General features: G+C 53.2%; 1 protein-coding gene across 2 annotated transcripts in view; it reads right to left on the bottom strand.

The window, feature by feature from the left end:
- SAMD11 (sterile alpha motif domain containing 11) overlaps positions 1-22183 on the bottom strand; it is an 86033-nt gene that overhangs the window by 42095 nt on the left and 21755 nt on the right. For both annotated transcript variants that reach the window (XM_038746783.1, XM_038746784.1), the window contains exon 3: positions 7763-7941. In XM_038746783.1, the coding sequence (XP_038602711.1) occupies positions 7763-7941 (179 nt within the window). The remainder of the gene's footprint in view (positions 1-7762; positions 7942-22183) is intronic.

Raw genomic sequence — 22183 nt, forward strand, 5'->3', positions numbered from 1 at the left:
GGATTCTAATCCTGACTCTGCCAATTGCTTGCTCTCTGACCTAGAGCTAGTCACATCACTTCTCTGCGCCTCAGTTACTTCATCTGTAAAATAGAGATTAAATCCTCCTCCTTCCAATGTAGACTGTGAGCCCCATATAGGACACGGATTGTGTCCAACCTGATGAACTTGTATCTACCCCAGTGCTTAGAAAAGTGTGTCACGTGTACTAAGTGCTTTACAAACACCATTAAAAAAAGTATACACATGATCCTACTGGATAACATGCAAATACAAAGTGCCGCATATAGTCGCACATAGGCGGCATGCAGATATACACTGACCACACACAGACAATATATAGAAAACACAAACAGTGTACTGACACAAACATTATACAGACCACACACAGCTACCCACCACAGGGGCACACCTCCTCCCATGAGGCCCGAATCTGCCCATTTCCCCTTTGGACACTCTGGGCCTCTGGTTCGATTTTGGTGGTGGGCCAGTGGGCTAGTGCGGTCAGAAAGAAGCTACAGAGTCCAATCCTCTCCCTGGCCTTGGGAGGCCCTGCTATAGCCCCAGGTGGGCTGATCTCTGCCTTGCTCAGGGGGCTCGTGACCCCAAGGGCCAACACTTTCCCCCAGGCCTCGCCGGCCACCTGGTCCGGAGCTGATTGCCCTAAAGACTGTAAAGGGGAGGCGGAGGAGATGTTTCCCTCCCCCTGATTCCCGCCGAGCCCCCCCCCATCCTCGGCCCGGCAGCCCCAGCTCCAGCCCCGCAGAGGGGATTTAATTTTATTTGGCTTTTCGGCTCCGCGTTGTTTCCCCCAATGCATTATGCATGGGGACGGATTGATTAACTCCATTAGCGCAAACCCACTCTCCCGCCGACTCCCGCCTTCTCCGGGCGCGCAGACCTCCTCCTCCCGCCTTCGGAGCCCCAGACAAAGGACCCCGCGGCCCGGCGGCTCCGAGGGGCTGGGGTCGGGGCTGGAGGGAGGGGGGGGACATACGGTCCTGCTGGTGACAGACTCCACCGGCAGCGGCTCTTCTGGGCCCTGGGCAGGGGCCTCGGCTTTGTAGTTAGACCTCATGGGGGGGGGGTGGTGGTGTGTGTGTGTGTGTGTGTGTGTGTTTTGGGGGGGTTATCAGGAGCCCATTTGCTGCGGGGCATCCCCCGCTCAGGTCACTTTCTTTGCTCAGATCTGCTCAGCTCTCAGGCCCCGACAATGACCTGCCGAGCCCCTGCTCGACTGTGCGTCCCCGGCGGCGACCCCGGCCCCGATGGGAAGTCCCCTGCGGTCATCCCGACTCCGGCCAAGACAGGGCGACCCCAGTTGTCACTCCGGCCATCCCGGCCTCGAAGGGGGCGTCCCCACTGATCACCCGAGTCCGACAGGATGTCCTCAACGGCCACCCCGGACCCGAAGAGGGGGGTGAACCTGTTCCCCGAGGGCAGCCATCAGAGCCCCCGTCCCTAATTCTTCCTCCTCTCCCAGACCACCGTCCCCCCTCCCCCTTGGCCCCGCCTCGGCCCGAACGGACAGACGAGAAGCCCCAAGTGTCCCACGGGAGGCGGGGGTCCTGTTTTGGGAGGGGGCGGCTCCTTTAGCCTTTCTTCCATCCGTCCGTCTCCACCACCCATGGGAAGCCGTCGGTGGGGTTGGGAGGCGGATACAGAGACACCGGCGGGTCTTTAGGCAAGTCAATAGGCACGGAATTAAATCTTAATTATTTTTTCCTTTTTTGTCCTTCTGCCCAGGAGCTTAGCGGCGCCCCGGCCATTTCTACGGGTTTTTTTTTTCTCTCCAAGTGGCGGGCGGCGGCGGCAGAGCGGGTCCTCCTCCTCCTCCTCCCCCTGAACATTATTCATTCAATTGAAATCAAATTACCAACGCGGGCCGAGTCCCGGCTGGGGAAACGTCCCGGCGCCCGGCCAGAACCCGAGGGGGGCGGAAAGGAGGGAAGGGGGTGGGGGAGAGAAAAAAGGAGGAGGCGGGAGAGAGGAGAATAATAACAATAATAATGATGGTATTTGTTAAGCGCTTAAGGAAAGGGGAAAAATTATGGTATTTGTCAAGCGCTTACTATGTGCCAAGCACTGTTCTAACCAATGGGTTAGATAAAAGGTAATCAGGTTATCCCATGTGGGGCTCACAGTCTTCATCTCCATTTTACAGATGAGGGAATTGAGGTCCAGAGAAATGAAGTGGCTTGCCTAAGGTCACACAGCAGACATGTGCTCTGCACACAGTAAGCACCAACAAATACGATTGAATGAATGAATCACATGTGGCGGAGTTCGGATTAGAACCCACGTCCTCTGCCTCCCAAGCCCGTCTTCTTTCCACTAGGGCACGCTGAGGGGGAGAGAGAGAAGGGGGAGGGAGGAGGGGACGCCCCCGCCCGACTCGCCAGGACGCGTTATTAAGAACCTAATAACACAACGCAGCTGGCCCCCCCGGCGACGGAGCGGCCACACAAGGCTCGGCGAGGGGGCGGGGTCGGCGGAGAGGACCGGCCACAGGCTCGACGGGTGGCCGATTCCCGTTAACAATGATAACAATAATGCCGGCCGAGGTCAGCCTCGGAGGGGCCGGACACTGGGAGAGACACAGAGCACGGCAGAAAGCTGCCAAGGTCGCCCACGAATCGCAGGGCCCACGGGGCCGGGACGGAGATGATCCGGGGGGGGGGGGGAGAGGGCCACAGGTCATCGCCACACTGCCTCCCCCTCTCCTGGACCAGCGTCAGCCCACCCCCTCCGGGAACCCTGAATCGGATTTGAGAAAGGATTCTGAACCCCGCAGTCTGGTCGGCGCCGGCCAGCCGGGTTGGGGGGGTCGGGCTAGGCCCCCTGCAAGAAACCGCCCCATCTACGACTCCCCGATCAGCAGGATGCCAAGGGGTGGGGGGGGCTCTTTGGGGCTGATCCCCCAGGATCTCCCGGGATCTCCTGCCCGCTCCCCGCTAGGTCCCTTCCTCCAAAAGCTCTCCCCGCACCGCAGTCAGTCAATAGTATTTATCGAACGCTTACTGTGTGCACTGTACTGTACTAAGCGCTTGGGAGAGTAAAATATAACAGACCCATTCCCAGCCCACAGTGAGGTTACAGTCCATTCATAGAGGGGGAGACAGACATGAATATAAATAAATGCATTATTTATTTATTTTGGCATTTGTTAAGCGCTTACTAAGTGCCAGGCACTATTCTGAGCACAGAAGGGGGCAGGGGGAGAAGCCCCATTACTCCAGCTCTCCCCGACCCTACTGTCTCAGGCTGAGGCCCAGACCCAGGCCATACATTGTCGGTCTTTCCTCTTAAGTGGCAATGGGAATGGTTTCAAGCCAAGCTGAGGACAGGTCAAGGAGTGGAGGAGGGGCAGAGACTCGGGCCGGGGGGTGTAGACAGATGGGAGAGACCCTCAGAGACAGTGACAAACGGAGAGAAACACAAAGACGTCAGAAGCTGAGAAACTCACAGAAACAAGGACAAAGACCCAAGGGAGAGAGACTCTCAGAGACGAGGAAAGAGGCCAACAGAGCCAAGGAGAAAAACCCACAAAGGCAGGGAGAGAGGTCCACAGAGACAGGGAGAGAGAACTGCAGAGACAGGGAGAGAGATCCACAGAGCACGGGAAAGAGATCCTCAGAGCTTGGGAGAGACCCACTGAGAAAAGAAGAAAATCCCTCAGAGACAGGAAGAGAGGCTCACAGAGCAGGGAGACCCCCAGAGACAGGGAGAAAAATCCACAGAGCGAGAGAGATCCTGAGCCAGGGAGAGGCACCCACAGAGACAGGGACAGAGGCCCCCAGAGCCAGAGAGAGAGAGAAAAACCCTCAGATCCAGGGAGAGACTCCCCGGAGAAAGGAAGAGAGGTCCATAGAGTCAGAGTGAGAAACTCTCAGAGCCAGGAAGAGAGGCCCACAAAGCCAGAGAGAGGGAGAAAAACCCCCAGAGCCAGTGAGAGAGACCACAGATTAAGGGAGAGAAACCCTCAGAGTCAGGGAGAGAGGCCCACAGAGCTGGAGAGAGAAACCCTCAGAGCCAGTGAGAGAGGCCACAGAGAAAGGGAGAGAAACCCACAGAGCCAGAGAGAAGGGCACAGAACTAAGGAGAGAGAGACCCTCAGGGTGAGAGACCCACAAAGGCAGGGGGAAAGATTCCCGAGGCAGGAGGGACCCACAGAGACTGGATGAACCAACGGATTCAGTCAGGGGTCAGGCAGGGTAACAGTTGAGCCCCGGAGAACCTGCGAGGCCTCCCCAATTGCTGATGCCAGCTAAAACCACCCAGCAAAGCCCATCGTCGTCCTGCAAAACCACTTCAGCTCCTCCAAGATCCAGAAAGGTCCCAAACTAAATCTGGGGCTGGGGGCCAAGAGATCCCTGAACTCAGGCCCTAAGATTCCTCGAACCCACCCGACAGGCAGCCTGGCTCAGTGGCCCCACCAATGGCTTTGAGTTAGAAACAAATGGGCCTCGCAGGGCTTATAGGGTCCAGGCTTGGATGCAGCGCTCCACCCTGCCCGGCCTGGTCTCTGGGGGAGGGACACAGCCCGACCCGACCTGACCCGACGGTGCCATTGTCCTCCTCCAGCTCACCCTGCTGAACATACAGTTGAAACACGTGTGCATTAACTCTTTGTTGGTCACGTTGGCCAAGTGCAGTGCGGAGGCCCACCCCAGGTCCACGTCCACCACTCTGGCCAGGTTCTGGGTCGATACCTCCCCGGTGAATCACTCTAGCTCGGATTCAAGCTGCAGAATCCAGCCAAGCTCGCCCTCACCTAAAGGTCAACCATGGGCATGAATGCCTTTGCACGGTGCTGGGGCTCATGGAAGGCTCCCACAGGTCTTGCGCACGTGCGGTCCCGGGCTACGGCTAGAAGCCACTATCTCCCCGGCCTGGCGAGCCGGCCCCTCGACCCCCCGACTTCAACTGTGAGAGGAGCCAGCACCGATTCCAGCCTCGACCCACCCCGCCAAAGGCCCTACTCCGGAAAGAACAGCAGGTGAACTGGAAACATAAAGCAGATGGGTCCTGGGTCCAGCTGGCCCATGGCCCCTTTCTGTCCCCCTGCATCCCTCCCTGCATTGCTCTGACCTCGCTCTGGGTGACCAAGACTCTTCCCCCGGGGGCTCCGAGGCTGAGCAGCCACTCCCAGAAGCTATGGGTCTCATGGGGCTTCAGATGCGCCCCACCTCTCTCCGTTCGGCCCAACCTTGCACCCCAAATCCCCCCAGGTCCTCCTGGACCCTCTTTGGGGTGACAGGTGATGACTCTTTGGATGCCACAGCCAGACTCCGTGTTCACTTCTGGGCCCAGTCGCAAGTACCCCAAATCGGACCTTCCTATTCTCCCTCCTCACGTCCTGGCTTGGTGGCCTCGTCAGTTTTCTATGATTGCAGCTCTGTTTGGGAAAGGGGCAGAATGCAAGGACACCCCAGATTTTAAGGGAGAGAATGTTTTTGCTGGTGTATCAGGTGGTCAGGGTATTTACATTCCAGAATCCTGGAGCTGCAGAGCCAGCTCCCCAGCCTCAGACTGGAGAGCTACTAGAACACAAGCCTGGGAGTAAGAAGGACCTGGTTTCTAAACCCAACTCTGTCACATGTTTGCTGTATGACCCTGGACAAGTCACTGCACTTCTCTGGGCCTCAGTTACCTCATCTGTAAAATGGGGATAAGGGTCTGTGTCCAATCGGATTAACTTGTATCTACACCAGAACTTAGAACAGGGCTTGGCACACAGTAAGCACTTAACGAATGTTATCATTATTATTATTATTACCACCTAGCATGTCCATGGACAGAAACTGGGTAGTCTGTCCCAGGGATTATCTCCCTGATAGTCAGGAAGTGCCTTCTTGTCAATCGTATTTATTCAGCACTTACTGTATGCAGAGCACTGTACTAATATAACAATGTAACAGACACATTCCTTGCCCACAAGAAGCTAACAATCTACAGTCTGTCAAACAATACTCTCTCCTGCTGCAGGTATTACCTTCAGCCCAGCCCTCCTCCAACCTAGAAACCCTTTCCTCTCTGCCTCCTCTCTCCAGGACAAACACCTCCAACACCATTCTCCCTGGGCCAGTTTTCTGACCCCTCTACCACTCTATCCCTGGTCTTCAGACCCTCTCAGGTATCTCCACATCCCGTTATGGGGATTTGCTTGAACCTGGAACCCAAGATCTGGTTTTGCACCTCCAGACTGGTACCCTGTTACCTCGGCTCTTCCAGCTGCTCCATGGCCAAACCCCCGAGCTGGGCCTGGGCCATGGCCCCAGTCTCCCTCTAATCTAACGTACCTGCACCAGGCTGACAGCCCCTCTCCTGAGTTTAGGTTGTGTCATTGCTTACCACACTGAACTTGACCCCATGTTTGGAGTTTCCCATTTTCCCAAGTTACCCGGAATTCTCTCTCCTGCCCTGCACTCTCCAGGGGCGTATGTGAGCAGGCCAGCATCTGACTCTGCCCATTTCCACCCCATGTGACAGGAAAACAGCCAGTTCTGGTGTGCCCAGCAAAGAACTGACCATGCAGACCTAGACTTAGGCTGCCCCAGACACCCCTGAACAGGTTTGGGGGAAAAGCATGACCCTAGGAAGCAGGCGACACCCCTCAATTAGCTCATTTCTGAAGCCACTAAAAGTATCCCTCCTTCCCCCAGCCAAAACCCAACACGGGAAAGAGGAGTCAACAGTATCCAAACCTGGGTTGCTTCTCTAGAATGGGAAGGGTGTGGGGGCCACGGTGAGACTGGCCAGGTGGGAGGAGGCCGGCAGGGTGGTCCCAGATTTTGCTGCTTTCCTCCAAGTTTGAGAATGAACATTTTGGGCCCTTCATACCAATTAAATATAGATTATGCTGTTTTCTTCCCAACAAGAAATGTCCACCTTTGTGATCTGGCAGAATTAGAATTTGGGGTGTCCTACCCCGACCCTCAGCGTGCTTGCCCCCACTCCTGGCCTGGGACCCCTCTGGAGAGGCCAGGTTAGAGAGTGGAGTAGGCAGTCCAACGGGTCTTCCAGAACCAGGCTGGGTCTGCACCTCCCCCCGTCCACGTGGTGCTCCCTTCCTGCTGGTCTCTGCCCCAGACTGCTCTGTGCCTACACAAGAAATGCATATTCCTGAAAGAAGAGTCAAAGGCCTTCAGATTTCCCTGTTGGTAGCAGCTACTCCAGAAGCCCAAGCCAATCTGTGCCTTGGAGGCAGGTGGGATCGTGTGTTGCAGTGATGTGTGTGGGAGTGAAATGGGGGTGGGGGGGGAGAGGAAGGCGCACTGGTGCAGCAGAGGGGTAGAAGGGGGCGGGCACATTGCAGAAACGGATTTTCTGTGCTCCCTCCATCATGAGAATGAAACCCAGACCTGCAGGCCCAACTACAGCCACACAGGGGAATCGATCAATGAGCGCTTGGGCGAGTACAACATAACACTTGGTAGATACCTTCCCTACCCACAAGGAGCTCTGTGCTGGACCAGATCAAGTAAGCAACAGGCCCTGGATACATGGACATGGGGGAGGGATCCTCTGCTGATTCCTTTTTCAACTCCTCCTTGCCGGCCACAATCCACCAGCATCTCAATCTCTGCAAAACGACGACAGCCTCCCGGTTTTCCAAGGACTACGGCAGCCCTGATTTCAGCCCCCAAACATACATTGCTACCAGCCACAATCGCATGGCTTAATGTTTGCTGACCAGCGGTTGAGGGTTCTGTCTAGCTGACTGGGTCGGGCTCTCCCTGCCTCTCCCAGGGGACAGTACCTTCTCTTCATGATACTGATGTGCAGGTCGTCCTCCTGCTTGACCTCCGCCCGCCGGGCGAGGGTCTTGCTGCTGTCGTCGCTGTCGTCGCTGTGCGAGAAGACGGCAGCCAGCTCTCTCTTCGGGAGCCTGGTCGGGGGCAAGGGGACCGTCCTCTTCTCCGCCAGCCGCCCCCGGTTCTGGGAGGGAGAGGGACAGCAGTGAGAGAGGGGACTGAGCTGGGTGCACATCTGGAAGGCTCCCTTCCTGAGGCATCGGGGGCCAAACAGGGCTCCCAGAGCCACATCTCCACCAGGCTCCTTCTGGGTTCATTCATTCAATTGTATTTATTGAGCACTTACTGTGTGCAGAGCACTGTACTAAGCACTTGGGAAGTACAAGTTGGCAACATACAGAGACGGTCCCTACCCAACAACGGGCTCACAGTCTAGAAGTCCGGGTTCTGGCCTCCCACCATGGCCTCCCCGGAATGAGATACCGCCGGGTCCATGGGGGGCACAGTAGGGCCCCCCTGCTTCTCCACCTTGCCCTCCTCTACCAGCCAGCTGAGCGGGGGGGGGGCAGAGCATGCCCACCGCTGTGCCCCGGCCGGGAGCCAGCCATGCAGCCCCTCCCCCTCAGGGACATTTTGGGCTGTAGCTCCCAGGGTGACCTGCTCTGCCTGACTCTGGCAGCCCCCGACACCCAGCCAGCCCACCCTCTGCACCCAGGGAAGCCAAGCCCAGTTCAGGACCCTCGCCAGACACCACCCTAGCTGCAGCAGGCTAATGAAATGTTCCAACTACTCCTGGCCTCCTCCCCATGGCCTGAGAAGCATCCCGATCCTGGCTGAGGCCCCTGAGGCGCCCTTTAGAAGATGGGAGTGGTGAAGCGAGTTCAGGCAGTGGTGGCCCACTGGACCACGACATCAGCTTGGATGCCTGGACGACCTAAACAACTCCATCTGGCCCTCCCAGCTGCACCAATGCCCACTTCACTCCTGGCTCTTTCAGTCTCCAGGCCCCAGACTGCCCTTTACCTAAACCCAGGCCCAGCCTACTAGCTCCCCATCCTTTACCCAAAAATCACATTTTCTAAGACTCAGGGCCCAATCCAGGGCAAACTCCCCCCGCCCCCATCTCCCTGATTTGGGGGCAGCCTAGGAGCCCCCACCTCTTCCCTCAACCTCCCGAAAGGAGTCTTGGTCATCATCATCATCAATCGTATTTATTGAGCGCTTACTATGTGCAGAGCACTGTACTAAGCGCTTGGGAAGTACAAATTGGCAACATACAGAGACAGTCCCTACCCAACAGTGGGCTCACAGTCTAAAATCCCCAGTCTTTGGGGATCTGGCAATAATGTCAACCCTGGATTCCAGGGGTTTCTCTTGGGCCTGGGGGCTTGAATTCTGCATTCCAAAGAAGCAAGATCTCCCCACCTTCATCGTCCTCTCTCTCCCGGGCTCTGGAAACTCCTTCGCCCACTCATGTCGTGCGTCTCACCCTCCGTCGTGTCTCTCCGCTCCTGCCGCGTTATGGCTTTTCCACCAGCCCACCAGGGAGCCCCATGCTCACATAAACCTTTTCCAACGACAAAACTTCCACGGCTTTATCCTGCCTTTTTTCCTGTCCTAGGAAGGCACCTGCTGTCTGCTCTCTGGCCTAGGGTTTGGACGGGACGGGTGCTACTGGAAAATTTTCTGGCAGACTGATTTCTATTCCTGCCCTGAGTCAAGAGCAAGCTTCTTCTAGATGGCAGAAGGGTTTTTTTGGGGGGGAATGATGGAGGGGGGTTAAGAGCAATCAGGAGGTCAAGGAGAAGGACAGGGAGCTTCTCCACCAACTCCCTTCCCCATCTCCACGAATAAGGCCCAGAAGCCTGAGACCCCTGCCGCCCTTACAGCGATGCTCCCCGTCCCCTCCTTCCCGGCTCCCCCCAGTGCGGCTGGGATTCTCGCTCCAGATGGCTCTAACCGCTCCTAATGAGCCGTTAATGAGCTGTCAATTACAAATGCAAATTTCAGGTCGCTAGCAGCGCAGTGAGATCGGTGTCCCCAGAGGGGCGGCCCCTCGAAACGCGCAGGACCTGGGCCTCGGGGCCCTGGCCCGCGCCCGGCCTCGGTTCTGGCTTTGCGAAGCCGCAAGACGGCGGAGGCCTCGAGTTTGGTTGAAAGAGGAACGACCCCCGGCCCCCCGCCCCGGCGGAAACCACAAGCCAGCCCTTCCCCCTCCATCCGTCGCCCTTTCGCTCTCCGGATTCTGTGTCCGAACTGCTCAGAGGGCCGATGGTTCTGGGACTCTGTGTCCCCGAACACTCGGGGCAGGCCCTGACCTGAGGTCCCCATTAGGCCGAGGGGTGGAGGGACCCCGGGCGGGCCACGCCGTAGTTAGGACCAAGTCCGACCCCGTTCAGGATCGGCCAGGCCTTTCTGGGGAGCTGAAGGTCGTGTCTGAGAGGACAGCGGGGGGTCTGGGGGCCCCCGAGGGTCAGACTTGGGGACAGCATGATCCAAACTGCGCTCCTCTAATTCCCCACCCCCGCCTTTCCCACTGGGCCTTCGTTTTCTGCTCTGGGATGGAAGCGAGTCGCCGTGCGAGCTTTCAGCTGGAGAACAGCTGGACCATCCGGGAAGGAAATGGGGGGAGGGGGTCAAAGGGGAGGGGCGAAGGGAGGACCCTAGCCCAGGGGCTGAGACAGTGACAGCAGAACAGTTGAGGTTCAGAAAACTCCTTCTTTCCCTCCCCCACTCCTTTTCCCCTTTCCCCTCATTCTTCTTCTCCCAGCTCCCCTTCTCTCCCCTCTTCTCGGCAGCAACTGGGTGGGACACAGAAATGGCGGGTGGAAACGCCCCCAACTACTACAGAGAACCATGGTGGACTTTCTCATGATAACAGCCCCCCCCCCCCCAAATCAATCAATCAATCGTCATCATCATCAATCGTATTTATTGACTGCTTACTGTGTGCAGAGCACTGTACTAAGCGCTTGGAAAGTACAAGTTGACAACATATAGAGACAGTCCCTACCCAACAGTGGGCTCACAGTCTAGAAGGGGGGGGACAGACACACCCCTATCACAGTCCCTTCCCATACACACATATAACCCCCACACATATGCTGTTATACACACACACCCACACACACCCACACACAAACACACACATGCATCCAGTGCCCACCCACTGGCACATGCACGCATATCCACGCACACACATTCACGGATAAATCTGAAGCTCAAAAATGTGTAAAAGAGTGGAAAAACCAAGTGTAAAATGATCCGGGTCCAGGACAGATTCGGCTCAGCCGCTGTGAGCTCCAGGAATTTGTTCTGCGGAATGAAACAACTCCAGAAAAGAGCACGCAAACGGTTTCTGTCGGCTGTGTGTGGCCGTGGGTACCGCCACGTCCTGACCCCTCTCGTGGGGTGAGGCGACTGTTCAAGCAATAGTGAGGGTCAGCTGGCAGTTGGGCAAATAAGGCCAGGATGCAGAATCAGTTCCTCCTGGGCAGAAAGCCGCCCCATCCTGCCCTTCCCCTCCCCAGAGGCGCGAGGGTTTGAGGTGTAGCTGATGAACTGGTTTTTGGAGCTCCAAATATCAGGTTGGTTTAATAAAAAAAAAAAGCCAGAGCGGATGGGTTTTCATCCAGGAAATGAATTACCTAACAGAGCCCAGCAGGCCCAAGATTCCCTCCTTCCACGTCCCCCCACCCCCGGACCCCGGGCCAGGGAGACAGGCAGGGATGGGATTAGCGTAAACAGTCAAGGACGGTCAGTGCGGTTCCAGAATTAGCCGTTGGGCTCCCCTGGGTCTTCATTACCTGCTGGAGGGCGGCGGCGGGGCCTGGAAAATCCCGAATTCAGCCCACACCTGCCAGCTCTGAGCTCAAACGAGGGCACGGATCCCAGCTCCCGCCTGGCCCCGGCCTCGCTCCCCACCACCCTCGCTGGCCCCGGGCTGCGGTAATGAGCTGATGAATAAAAGATGAGGCAGGAGCCCGGGAGCTACAGCCGAGACCTCACAGGCTGGGCCGGGGGGCGGCGGGGGCGTCCAGAGCTGGCTGGGGTGGGGGGTCTCCCCTAGGGCCAGGGGAGGCCGCAGACCCCGGCGGGGCGCCACCCGGCCCGGAGCTGCCTTGGGCTTGGGCTTGGGCCTGGGCCTGGAAATTCAGCCCGGGCCCCGGGGATGTGACCATCAGAGGCCACCTCCCCTCCCACCGATGAATCCCCCGAAGACTCCGGTTCCTCTCCCCGGCCCGGCCGAGCTGCCAGCGAACAGACACGGAGGGTGGTCGTCTTAGATTAATGAGACTAGTACCAGAAACAGTCCCTCCCTCCCATTCGGGGGAAGGACACCCCACCCCACATCTTCTAGACATCTCGGTCCCCCACTGTCCAAACACTGTAGTTTATTTCTAGTAATTGTCTGTCTCTCCCTCTAGACTGTAAACTCACTATGGGCAGGGAATGTGTCTGTTTACTGCTGTATTGCACTATTATTATTATCTTGGTATTTGTTAAGCGTTTACTATGTGCCAAGCACTGTTCTAAGTACTGGGGTAGATATAAGGTAATCGGGTTGTCCTATGTGGGACTCACAGCCTTAATCTCCATTTTAATAATAATAACAATAATAATAATGATATTTGTTAAGCGCTTACTATGTGCCGAGCACTGTTCTAAACACTGGGGTAGATACAAAGTAATTAGGTTGCCCCACGTGGGGCTCACAGTCCTAATCCCCATTTTACAGATGAAGTAGGCACAGAGAAGTGAAGTGGCTTGCTCAAGGTCACACAGCAGACAAGTGGTGGAGCTGGGATTAGAACCCACGTCCTCTGACTCCTAAGCCCGTGCTTTTTCCAGTAAGTGATGCTGCTTCTCATGTCCTCTGACTCCCAAGCCTGTACTCTTGCTACTGGGCCATGTATACTCTCTCAAGTGCTTAGTACAGTGCTCTGCACACAGTAAGTGCTCAACAAATACAATTAATTGACTGGTGCCCTCTCCAGGTGCCCAGCTCTCCACTGGATCCCAGGCCACTGTCTGTGCCAAGAGCTAGCAGTTGTTGCTAATGGTTCCCTGCAGCCCTCGGGGGCAGCAGGCAGTAGTGCCCAGGAGGGCTCAAGAGAGCCGGCCCCACCAGAAGGGACAGGGCAGGACCAGCTCTGCCTCCAGGGTACACCAATTGCCCCACTCTGCCCCACCAGTGGACAACGATGGGCAGCTCTGGCTGCTCAATTTGGAAAGGCAGATGGCTCGGGGAGGGACAGTGCAGGGCAACCAGGATGCTCAGGAAGATGGGGCAGCTTCTGTATGGGAGCAATCAATCAACAGTATTTATTGAGTGCTTTAAAAAAAAGGTCTGTTAAGTGCTTCCTATTCATCATATTTATTGAGCACTTACTGTGTGCAGAGCACTGTACTCAGTGCTTGGGAAGTACAAGTTGGCAACATACAGAGACGGTCTATGTGCCAGGCACGCTACTAAACGCTCAGGTAGATACAAGATAACCAAATTGGACACAGTCCATGTCCCACATGGGGTTCACACTCTTAGTCTCCATTTTACAGATGAGGTAACTGAGGCATAGAGAAATTAAGTGACTTGTCCAAGGTCACACAGCAGATAAATGGCACTCCCAGACCCATGCTCTATTCACTAGGCTACGCAGACTATGCTGTACTAAATGCTTGGGAAAATACAATGCAATAGAGTAGACATGATCCGTGCCCACCAGGAGCTTACAGCGTACAGGAGTAGACAACATTAAAATACTTAACAGATAGGGAGCCGATGGAGAGGACCAGGACCCTGTAGTTTGAAAAGACACAGGCCGAGAAGGGGGCAGAACTGGAGTTTACAGAACCAGGAAGGGGATGGGCAGGGTGAACCCGGAACTATCTTTTGAATGCCGGCTTGTAAATATTTTATGTCCATCTCTCCTTTTAGATTGAAAGCTCCATGTGAACGGGGAACGTCATGCATCTGTTGTACTTTCCCCAAGAGCTTAGCACAGTACGCTTGCACCCAGAGAACCTCAGCAAATATCATTCCTCCAGCTGACAGACCTCCCCCATTAGACAGTCAATTCCTTGAGGGCAGAGCCTGCCCTCTTCTCTGTCTTCTCTTTTTATTGTACCTTCCCAAGTTTCTGGAATGGTGCTTTGCACATAATAAGCACCTGGAGCAATGTTCTGTGTAGAGTGGGTGCCCGTAGATGCTGATGACTAAGTGAGGATAGCCAAGCCTATGCTCCATCGTGAAGAGGGCCCAGGAGGGAGAGTTGGACCTGGAGAAGGGGCAGGGGAACTCAGGACTGGGATTGTGGGCCTGTGGATAAGGTGCTACAGTCAAGGGGCTGTGGAGGAAGTGATGAGGTGAGGAGCCCATGGTTGCAGTTGCCACAACTTTCTTCTCTTCAAGCTGTGATCTATGATCCCTCCTGCTGGGAATGGGGCTGGGGCTAGAGACCAAGGGCAAGGGCAGGGGTAGTGGCCAGAGCCAAGGCCATCAGACTCGACAGATCTTCCCTGCAGCCCCATAGTGGTGGCAGCGGGTTGGATCCGAGTGACTGGCCTGTCCTCCCGCTAGGGGCTGTTCCGGAAACTCCAGCTGTTGCCCATACTCCCTCAGGACCAGCCTAATTGACTAAAATGCAAAAGCCCCGAGATGGCCCGGAGACTCCAGACACTCTGACTGTGGTTCGTGGGAGTCGGGCAGATGGGTTGGATTCTCCCCAGTCCCAGACTTTGGATGCGGGGCCATGTTCTGAATGACTATTCATTCATTTATTCAATCGTATTTACTGAGTGCTTACTGTGTGCAGAGCACTGTACTAAGCGCTTGGGAAGTACAAGTTGGCAATATATAGAGACGGTCCCTACCCAACAACAGGCTCACAGTCTAGAACGGGGAGACAGACAACAAAACAAAACATGTGGACAGGTGTCAAGTCATCAGAATAAATAGTAAAGCTAGATGCACATCATTAACAAAATAAATAGAATAGTAAATATGTACAAGTAAAATAGAGTAATAAATCTGTACAAACATATATACAGGTGCTGTGGGGAGGGGAAGGAGGTAGGGTGAGGGGGGTCGGGAGGGGGAGAGGAAAAAGGGGGCTCAGTCTGGGAAGGCCTCTTGGAAGAGGTGATCTCTCAGCAGGGCTTTGAAGGGAGGAAGAGAGCTAGCTTGGCGGGGTGTCGCGTAACTAGTTAGCAGGTCCAGCACCCCTCTCCATACCACCTGATCCCCTGTCCCCCAACACTGTGGCCCCCTCACTGTAGCATTCAGTCATATTTACTGAGTGCTTACGGTGTGCACAGCACTGTACTAAGTGCTTGGGAGAGTACAATATGACAATAAACAGACACATTCTCTGTCTATTATGAGCTTACAGTCTAGAGTGGGGGGAGACAGACATCAATACAAATAAATAAATTACAGATATGTACATAAGTACATAAGTGCTGTGGTGCCGGGGGTGGGGGAAGAGTAAAGGGAGCAAGTCAGGGCAATGCAGAAGGGATTGGGAGGTGAGGAAAGGGGTGGCTTAATCTGAGAAGGCCTCTTGGGGGAGATGTGCCTTCAATAAGACTTTGAAGCCGGGGGGAGAGTAATTGTCCATCGGATTTGAGGAGGGAGGGTGTTCCAGGCCAGAGGCAGGACTTGGGCTAGGGGTCAGCTACGGGATAGGCAAGAACAAGGCACAGTGAGAAGGTTAGCTCTAAAGGAGTGAAGTTTATGGGCTGGGTTGCTAAAGGAGAGTAGTGAGGTGAGGTAGGAGGAGGCAAGGTGGTGGAGTGCTTTAAGGCCAATGGTGATGAGTTTTTGTTTGATGCGGAGATAGAGGTGCAACCACTGGAGTTTTTCGAGGAGCAAGGCGACATGTCCTGAACGTAACATCCCCGCAGATTCGTATTCCTTGCACCATGTTAATTCAACCCATGGTCCAAAAATACTGATCTGTGGTCTGCCACCTCCTGATGTTATTGCCCTCTGACACTGACCACTGTTTCCCTACCCCCAAAACTAAGCCCCCTCAGATAGCAAACCCCTGCTCCCTCATCTCTCCCCACACTGTGGCTCCCAAGCACTGACCTCTTCTCTCCCACCACTCTCCATTCATTCATTCATTCGTATTTATTGAGCACTCACTATGTGCAAAGCACTGTACTAAAAAGACACATTCCCTACTCACGATGAGCTTACAGACTAGAGAGCAACCAAGAGCAACCAGAGCAACCCAGACTCAAATCTCCTGCTTCCCCACCGCCATGTCACCATGACTCTCTGGATACTTGCCCTTTCACTCCCCAGCCTTCTTCCCTAACACCATACTCCGCTGGATAACAATCTCCCCACTCCGAGACACATTAATGGAGCAGGGAAGGAAGAGAGATGATGGGAAAAGAGAGGAGAAGAGGAGGTGGGGAAAGGAGAGGAGAGCCTGAGTAGACCACTATCTCAGCCTCCTCACTGAATTTGCTGCATACAACCTCTCCCCTTTCTAGTCCATACTTCACTCTGCTGCTCAGATCATCTTCTTTAAAACATCTTGGTGTGCATGTCTCCACACTCCTCCAAAATCTTCAATGGTTACTCATACCTCTCTCCATCAAGAAGAAACTCCTGCTTTAAGGCAGCTCTCTCCCTCCAACTTATTCACTCTCTTCTCCCACTAGACCCCAGATTGCACTCTTCATTCCTTGAGAGCCATCTTACTCACCATTCCTGGTAGTGGTGTCCCACTGTTCTTATTGCCTCTGACCCCTTGCTCATGTCCTCCCTCCTGCTTGAAATGCCATCTCTGATCAAAGTCTCCAGACCGCAGTCCTTCTGAAATCCCCCCTCTACCAGGAGACCGACTCCAATTAATTTTTCTTCTCTGCTGATCAAATCTACCCATCTCAGCAGTTCTGAACCATCTCCACACTGATGCACTACCAACCAACTGTAGCTTTTCTGAACATGTATGTAGACTTACCTACCTCTTGACCTATCTCTCAGCTGCCACCCCTTCCTCCTTGAAACAATATCCAACTTTGGCTTCACTGATGCTGTCTTCTCCTGGTTCTCCTATCTCTCTGACTGCCTTCTCAGTCTCTTTCATAGGGTCCTATTTGGCTCCCACCCACTAACAAAGGGAGTCACTCAAAGGACATTTCAGGGTCCCCTTTTATTCTCCACCTACCCCCACTCCCTTAGAGAATGCATTTGCTCCCATGGCTTCAACTTATCTCTTCGCATCTCTAGGCAGATGATTCCCAGATCTACCTCTCCAGTTCTTACCTCTCTCCTTCTTTGAAGTCTAGCATTTCCTCCTTCAGGACATCTCTACTTGGATTTCCTGGAGATACGTCAAACTAAACATGTCTAAAACAGAACTTCTTCTCTTCCCACCCAATTCCTGTCCTTCCCCTCTCTTTCCCACCACTGAAGACAACACCACTATCCTCCCTGTCTTACAAACCCATAACCTTGGCATTATCCTCGACTCATCTATGTCATTCAACACACATATTCCATCTGTCACCAAATCCTGTCAGTTCGACATTCACAACATTACTAAAATCTGACCTTTACTCTCTATCCAAGCTGCTACTATGCTGATCCAAGCACTTGTCCTATTCTGCCTTGACTTCTGCATCAGCCTCCTCGCTGCCCTCCCCGCCTCCTGTTTCTCCCCACTTCAGTCCCTACTTCATTCTGCTTCACAGATCATTTTTCTAAAACAATGTTCGGTCTATGTCTCCCCACTTCTCAAGAATCTCCAGTAGTTGCCCATCCACCTTTGCATCAGAGAGAAACTCCTTACCATTGGCTTTAAAGCACTCAATCAGCTCTCCCCCTCCTACATTATCTTACTGATTTCCTCATCAGCCCAGGCTGCTCACTTCACTCCTTTAACACCAACTTATTCACTGTACCTTGGTGTCATCTATCTCACCACTGACCCCTTGCTCATGTCCTCTCTCAGGCCTGGAACTCCCTCCCGCTTCATAATACAACAGATCACTACACTCCCCACCTTCAAAGCCTTATTAAAATCACAACTCCTCCAAGAGGCCTTGCCTGACTAAGCCATCTTTTCCCCTGCTTCCCCTCTCTTTTGCATTTCTTAGACACCTGGATCTGTACCCTTTAAGCACTCTATATTCACTTCACCCTCAGCCCCACAAGCACTTACGTAGTACACCTGTAATTTATTCATTTAACATCTCCCTCTCTAGACCAGGAGTTCCTCATGGGCAGGAAATGTATCTACCAACTCTATTGTAAAGAGCACGGGCTTGGGAGTCAGAGGACATGGGTTCTAATTCCGGCTCTGCCACTTGTCTACTGTGTGACCTTGGGTAAGTCACTTAACTTCTCTGTGCCTCAGTTACCTCATCTGTAAAATAGGGATTAAAAATGTGAGCCCCACGTGGGACAACCTGATTACCTTTTATCTACCCCAGTGCTTAGAACAGTGCTTGGCACATAGCAAGCGCTTAACAAATACCATAATTATTATTATTTACTCAAATATCTATCTCTCCATTCTCTTTTTCCTTCTAGCTGTAAATTCTTTTATTTCCCCCATTAGATTAAAAGCTCCCTGAGGGCAGAAATTGTGTCTTTCCATTCTACTGTACTCTCTCAAGTGCTTAGTACAGTGCTGTGCATAAAGTAAACCCTTAATAATGATGGTATTTGTTAAGCGCTTACTATGTGCAAAGCACTGTTATAAGCGCTGGGGGGATACAAGGTGATCAGGTTGCCCCACGTGGAGCTCACAATCTTAATCCCAATTTTACAGATGAGGTAACTGAGGCACAGAGAAATTAAGTGACTTGCCCAAAGCCACACAGCCAATAAGTGGTGGAGTCAGGATTAGAACCCATGACCTATGACTCCCAAGCCCGTGCTCTTTCTACTGAGCCATGCTGCTTCTTCTAATACAGATGATTGATTGCTTGGTTGGGAAGTGGGGGAAGGATAAGCAAACAGAAGGGCAAGCAGAGTCCTAGGCAATAGGGGCAGGGAACAAGGGCGTAGGGGAAAGAAAGAAAGGGAAGCCCCACCCCTGGATCCCATCCACTGGGACACCAATACCCCTAAATCCCACAGCCTTGAGAACCCTTCCACCTCTTGATCCCATCCTTTGGGACTACCCCTGCCTCTGGATCACCCAGCCTCAGGGTCCTCCCTGGTTCAAACAGTGAGCAAAAACAAAGGAAGCCACTGCCTCAGCCCACCTTGTGGGCTTTCCAAACATGACACCTCTCACAACCTTTCTCCAAGATGGCAGCCGTAGGATTTCTCTTAAAGGTGGCTGTGTTGCTGCCTTTCTCAAGAATAGCGGCACGACAGGGTGAGCCGTGAGTGGGGTGGTAGTTGGCGATTTGGAGCAGAACTACCTGGAAGGCTCAGCCGAGGGGTAGGCACGAGGGTACAGTGGAGGCGGGGCTCAGAAATGCTCTCCTCTTCTCCTGCTCAATGCAGAGTATTATGTCACCATGCATCATGATGGTGTAATGCGGGGGTCTTTCACGTGTTCCCACTGGGCTTGGCCAGGAGGACCTGGTTGGTGGGGGAAGGGTTAGAGGGGGCATGAACAGCATACTTGGTTTCCTTTCTACCCTCCAACTGGATACTGAGTGACACCCGATCCTCACTGGAGGCAACTCCCTCCAAACTCAATTTTCCGTGGTGCTTGGGGACCTGTCCCACCCCCCTGGCCTTGTCTAACCACTCCCAAGTTCCTGTTTGGCCCCGGCCCCCGCCTGGGAATCAGGCCTGCCGGGTGGCTGCTGGCAGATCGCCTGCTGAACCTGGGGGATCTCCAGCAAATTGCATTACTTTATTTGATCAATTGGCCTACAAATTGATTTTCCTGTACAAATAATGAACATTTATGGTTATTTCCCACATGGATGGCATTGTTTTCCATGTAACAAACAGTTTGGAGTCTCACACACACAAGGAGACTTGGTTCTGGATGTTGGGTGGCCCGGGAGGCGGTTGGGAGGGATGAGGGGACAGAGGGGTGGAGAAAGAGGATGGAGGGAGGGATGGAGGAAGGAACAGAGGGAGAGAGGGAGAAAAGGATGGGAGAAGTTGAAGGAGAGAGGCGGGGGGAGGAAGGGAGAGAGCGGGTGGAGGATGGAGGGAGGAAGGGGCAGGGGGTCAGTGGGATGGCAAGCAGGGCTCAGCGCTGGATGAGTTTATGACAACAGCTCCTGAGGGCAGTGGGGTAGGCTAGGCAGGACTTTTAACTTCTTGCTGGAGTTATTATTATCATTAATAATAATAATTATTATTATGGCACTTGTTAAGCACATACTTTGTGCCAAGCACTGTTCTAAGCACTGAAGTAGACACAAGTTAATAAGGTTGGATATAGTCCCTGTCCCACATGGGGCTCACAGTCTTAATCCCCATTTTACAGATGAGGAAACTGAAGTGCAGAGAAATGAAGTGACTTGCCCAAAGTCACACAGCAGACATGTGGTGGAGCTGGGATTGGAACCCATGTCCTTCTGACTCTGAGGCCTGCGAACTATCCACTAAGTCACGCTGCTTCTCGTGGCTCCTTACTCCCCAGTTGGTGCCCCTGACAACGCGGGCTTCTACGTGTTGATCAAACTGAAACCACCAGGCCTGAGCTTCCCAAATGGCCCCTTCACCCACGCAACTCCATCCCACCCCTCCTTGAATTATTGCATCCTTTTTAGCCATCTCTTAAGAAGATGGCTCTCACCTGCTTTCAAAATCTACCACCTCCACTTGCACCTCCAACTTCATCCCTGTGCACTTTATAAAAACACACCTTCGACAGCTCCATCTCTGAATCAATCAATCAATCAATCCAATCAATCATATTTATTGAGTGCTTACTCCTCCTGTGCTTTCAAACATGCTTAAGTTGCTCCCATTCTAAAAAGCTTCTCTGGATCCCAAGGTCCCCTAATAACGATGGTGTTTATTTAGAGCTAAGTCCATGTTAAGCATTGAGGCAGACACAAGATAATCAGGCTGGACACAGTCCTTATACCACATTGGGCTCTCAATCTAGAAGGAGCCTCATTTTACAAGGTCACACAGAAGGCTAGTGATCGAAGTAGGATTAAAACTGAAGTCTTCTGCCTCCCTGCCCCATGCTCTTTCCGCTAGTCCACTATCTGCCCTTCTCCCTTTCAATTTCCTGCTTGACCACTACCATCTGGTTTCTGCCTTCTTTACTTCACTGGAAATGTACTCTCCAAGGTCATCAACAACCTCCTCCTCACCAAATCTAATGATCTCTACTTTAGCTACTCTAGAGAAGCAGCGTGACTCAGTGGAAAGAGCATGGGCTTTGGAGTAGGAGGTTATAGGTTCAAATTCTGACTCCACCAATTGTCAGCTGTGTGACTTTGGGGAAGTCACTTCACTTCTCTGTGCCTCAGTTACCTCATCTGTAAAATGGGGATTAAGACTGTGAGCCCCATGTGGGACAACCTGATCACTTTGTAACCTCCCCAGTGCTTAGAACAGTGCTTTGACATAGTAAGAACTTAATAAATGCCATCATTATTATTATTATCTTAATCCTTTTTGGTCTCTCAGCCATCTTGGACACTGTGGACCATTCCCTCTACTGGGAAACACCTGGAAATCTTGATTTCACCAATACAGTTCTCTCTTGGTTTTCCTCTCTTGGTTTGTCACCTCTCAAACCCATAACCTTGGCAATATTTTTGCCTCTTCCTTCTCTTTCAATTCCCATATTCAGTCTGACACCAAATCCTGTCTTTCATTCCTCCACAACATTTTCAGTATCAGCCCCTTCCTCCCTATCCATATAGGCACCACACTAGCCCAGGCACTTGATGTATCCTGTGATCTGTGAACTCGGCTCCAGCTCACCAGAAAAGGCTTCCTGACGTGTCCCATGCAGTGTGGCTTAGTGGAAAGAGCCCGGGCTTGGGAGTCAGAGGTCGTGGGTTCTAATCCTGACTCCGCCACTTGTCAGCTGTGTGACTTTGGGCAAGTCACTTAACATCTCTGTACCACAGTCAACGCACCTGGAAAATGGGGACTAAGACTGTAAGCCCCACCTAGTAAACCTGATTACCTTGTATCTCCCCCAGCACTTAGAACAGTGCTTGGCACAAAGTAAGTGCTTAACAAATACCATCATTATCCAATTTGTACTTCCAAGCGCTTAGTACAGTGCTCTGCACCCAGTAAGCGCTCAATAAATATGATTGATTGATTGAATGAATGAATATCCTGTCTTGATTACTTCATCAGCCTCCTCACTAATCTCCTTGCTTCCTGTCACATCTCTTTCTAGTTTCTACTCCACTCTACTGCCCAAAACATTTTTCCCAAACATTGCCCTCCATGTCTCCTCACTCCTCAAAACCCTCAAATAGTTGCCTATTCCTCTCTGCAACTAGCAGAA

The sequence above is a fragment of the Tachyglossus aculeatus genome, chromosome 5 (assembly GCF_015852505.1).
Source record: "Tachyglossus aculeatus isolate mTacAcu1 chromosome 5, mTacAcu1.pri, whole genome shotgun sequence".
Taxonomy (NCBI): Eukaryota; Metazoa; Chordata; class Mammalia; order Monotremata; family Tachyglossidae; genus Tachyglossus; species Tachyglossus aculeatus.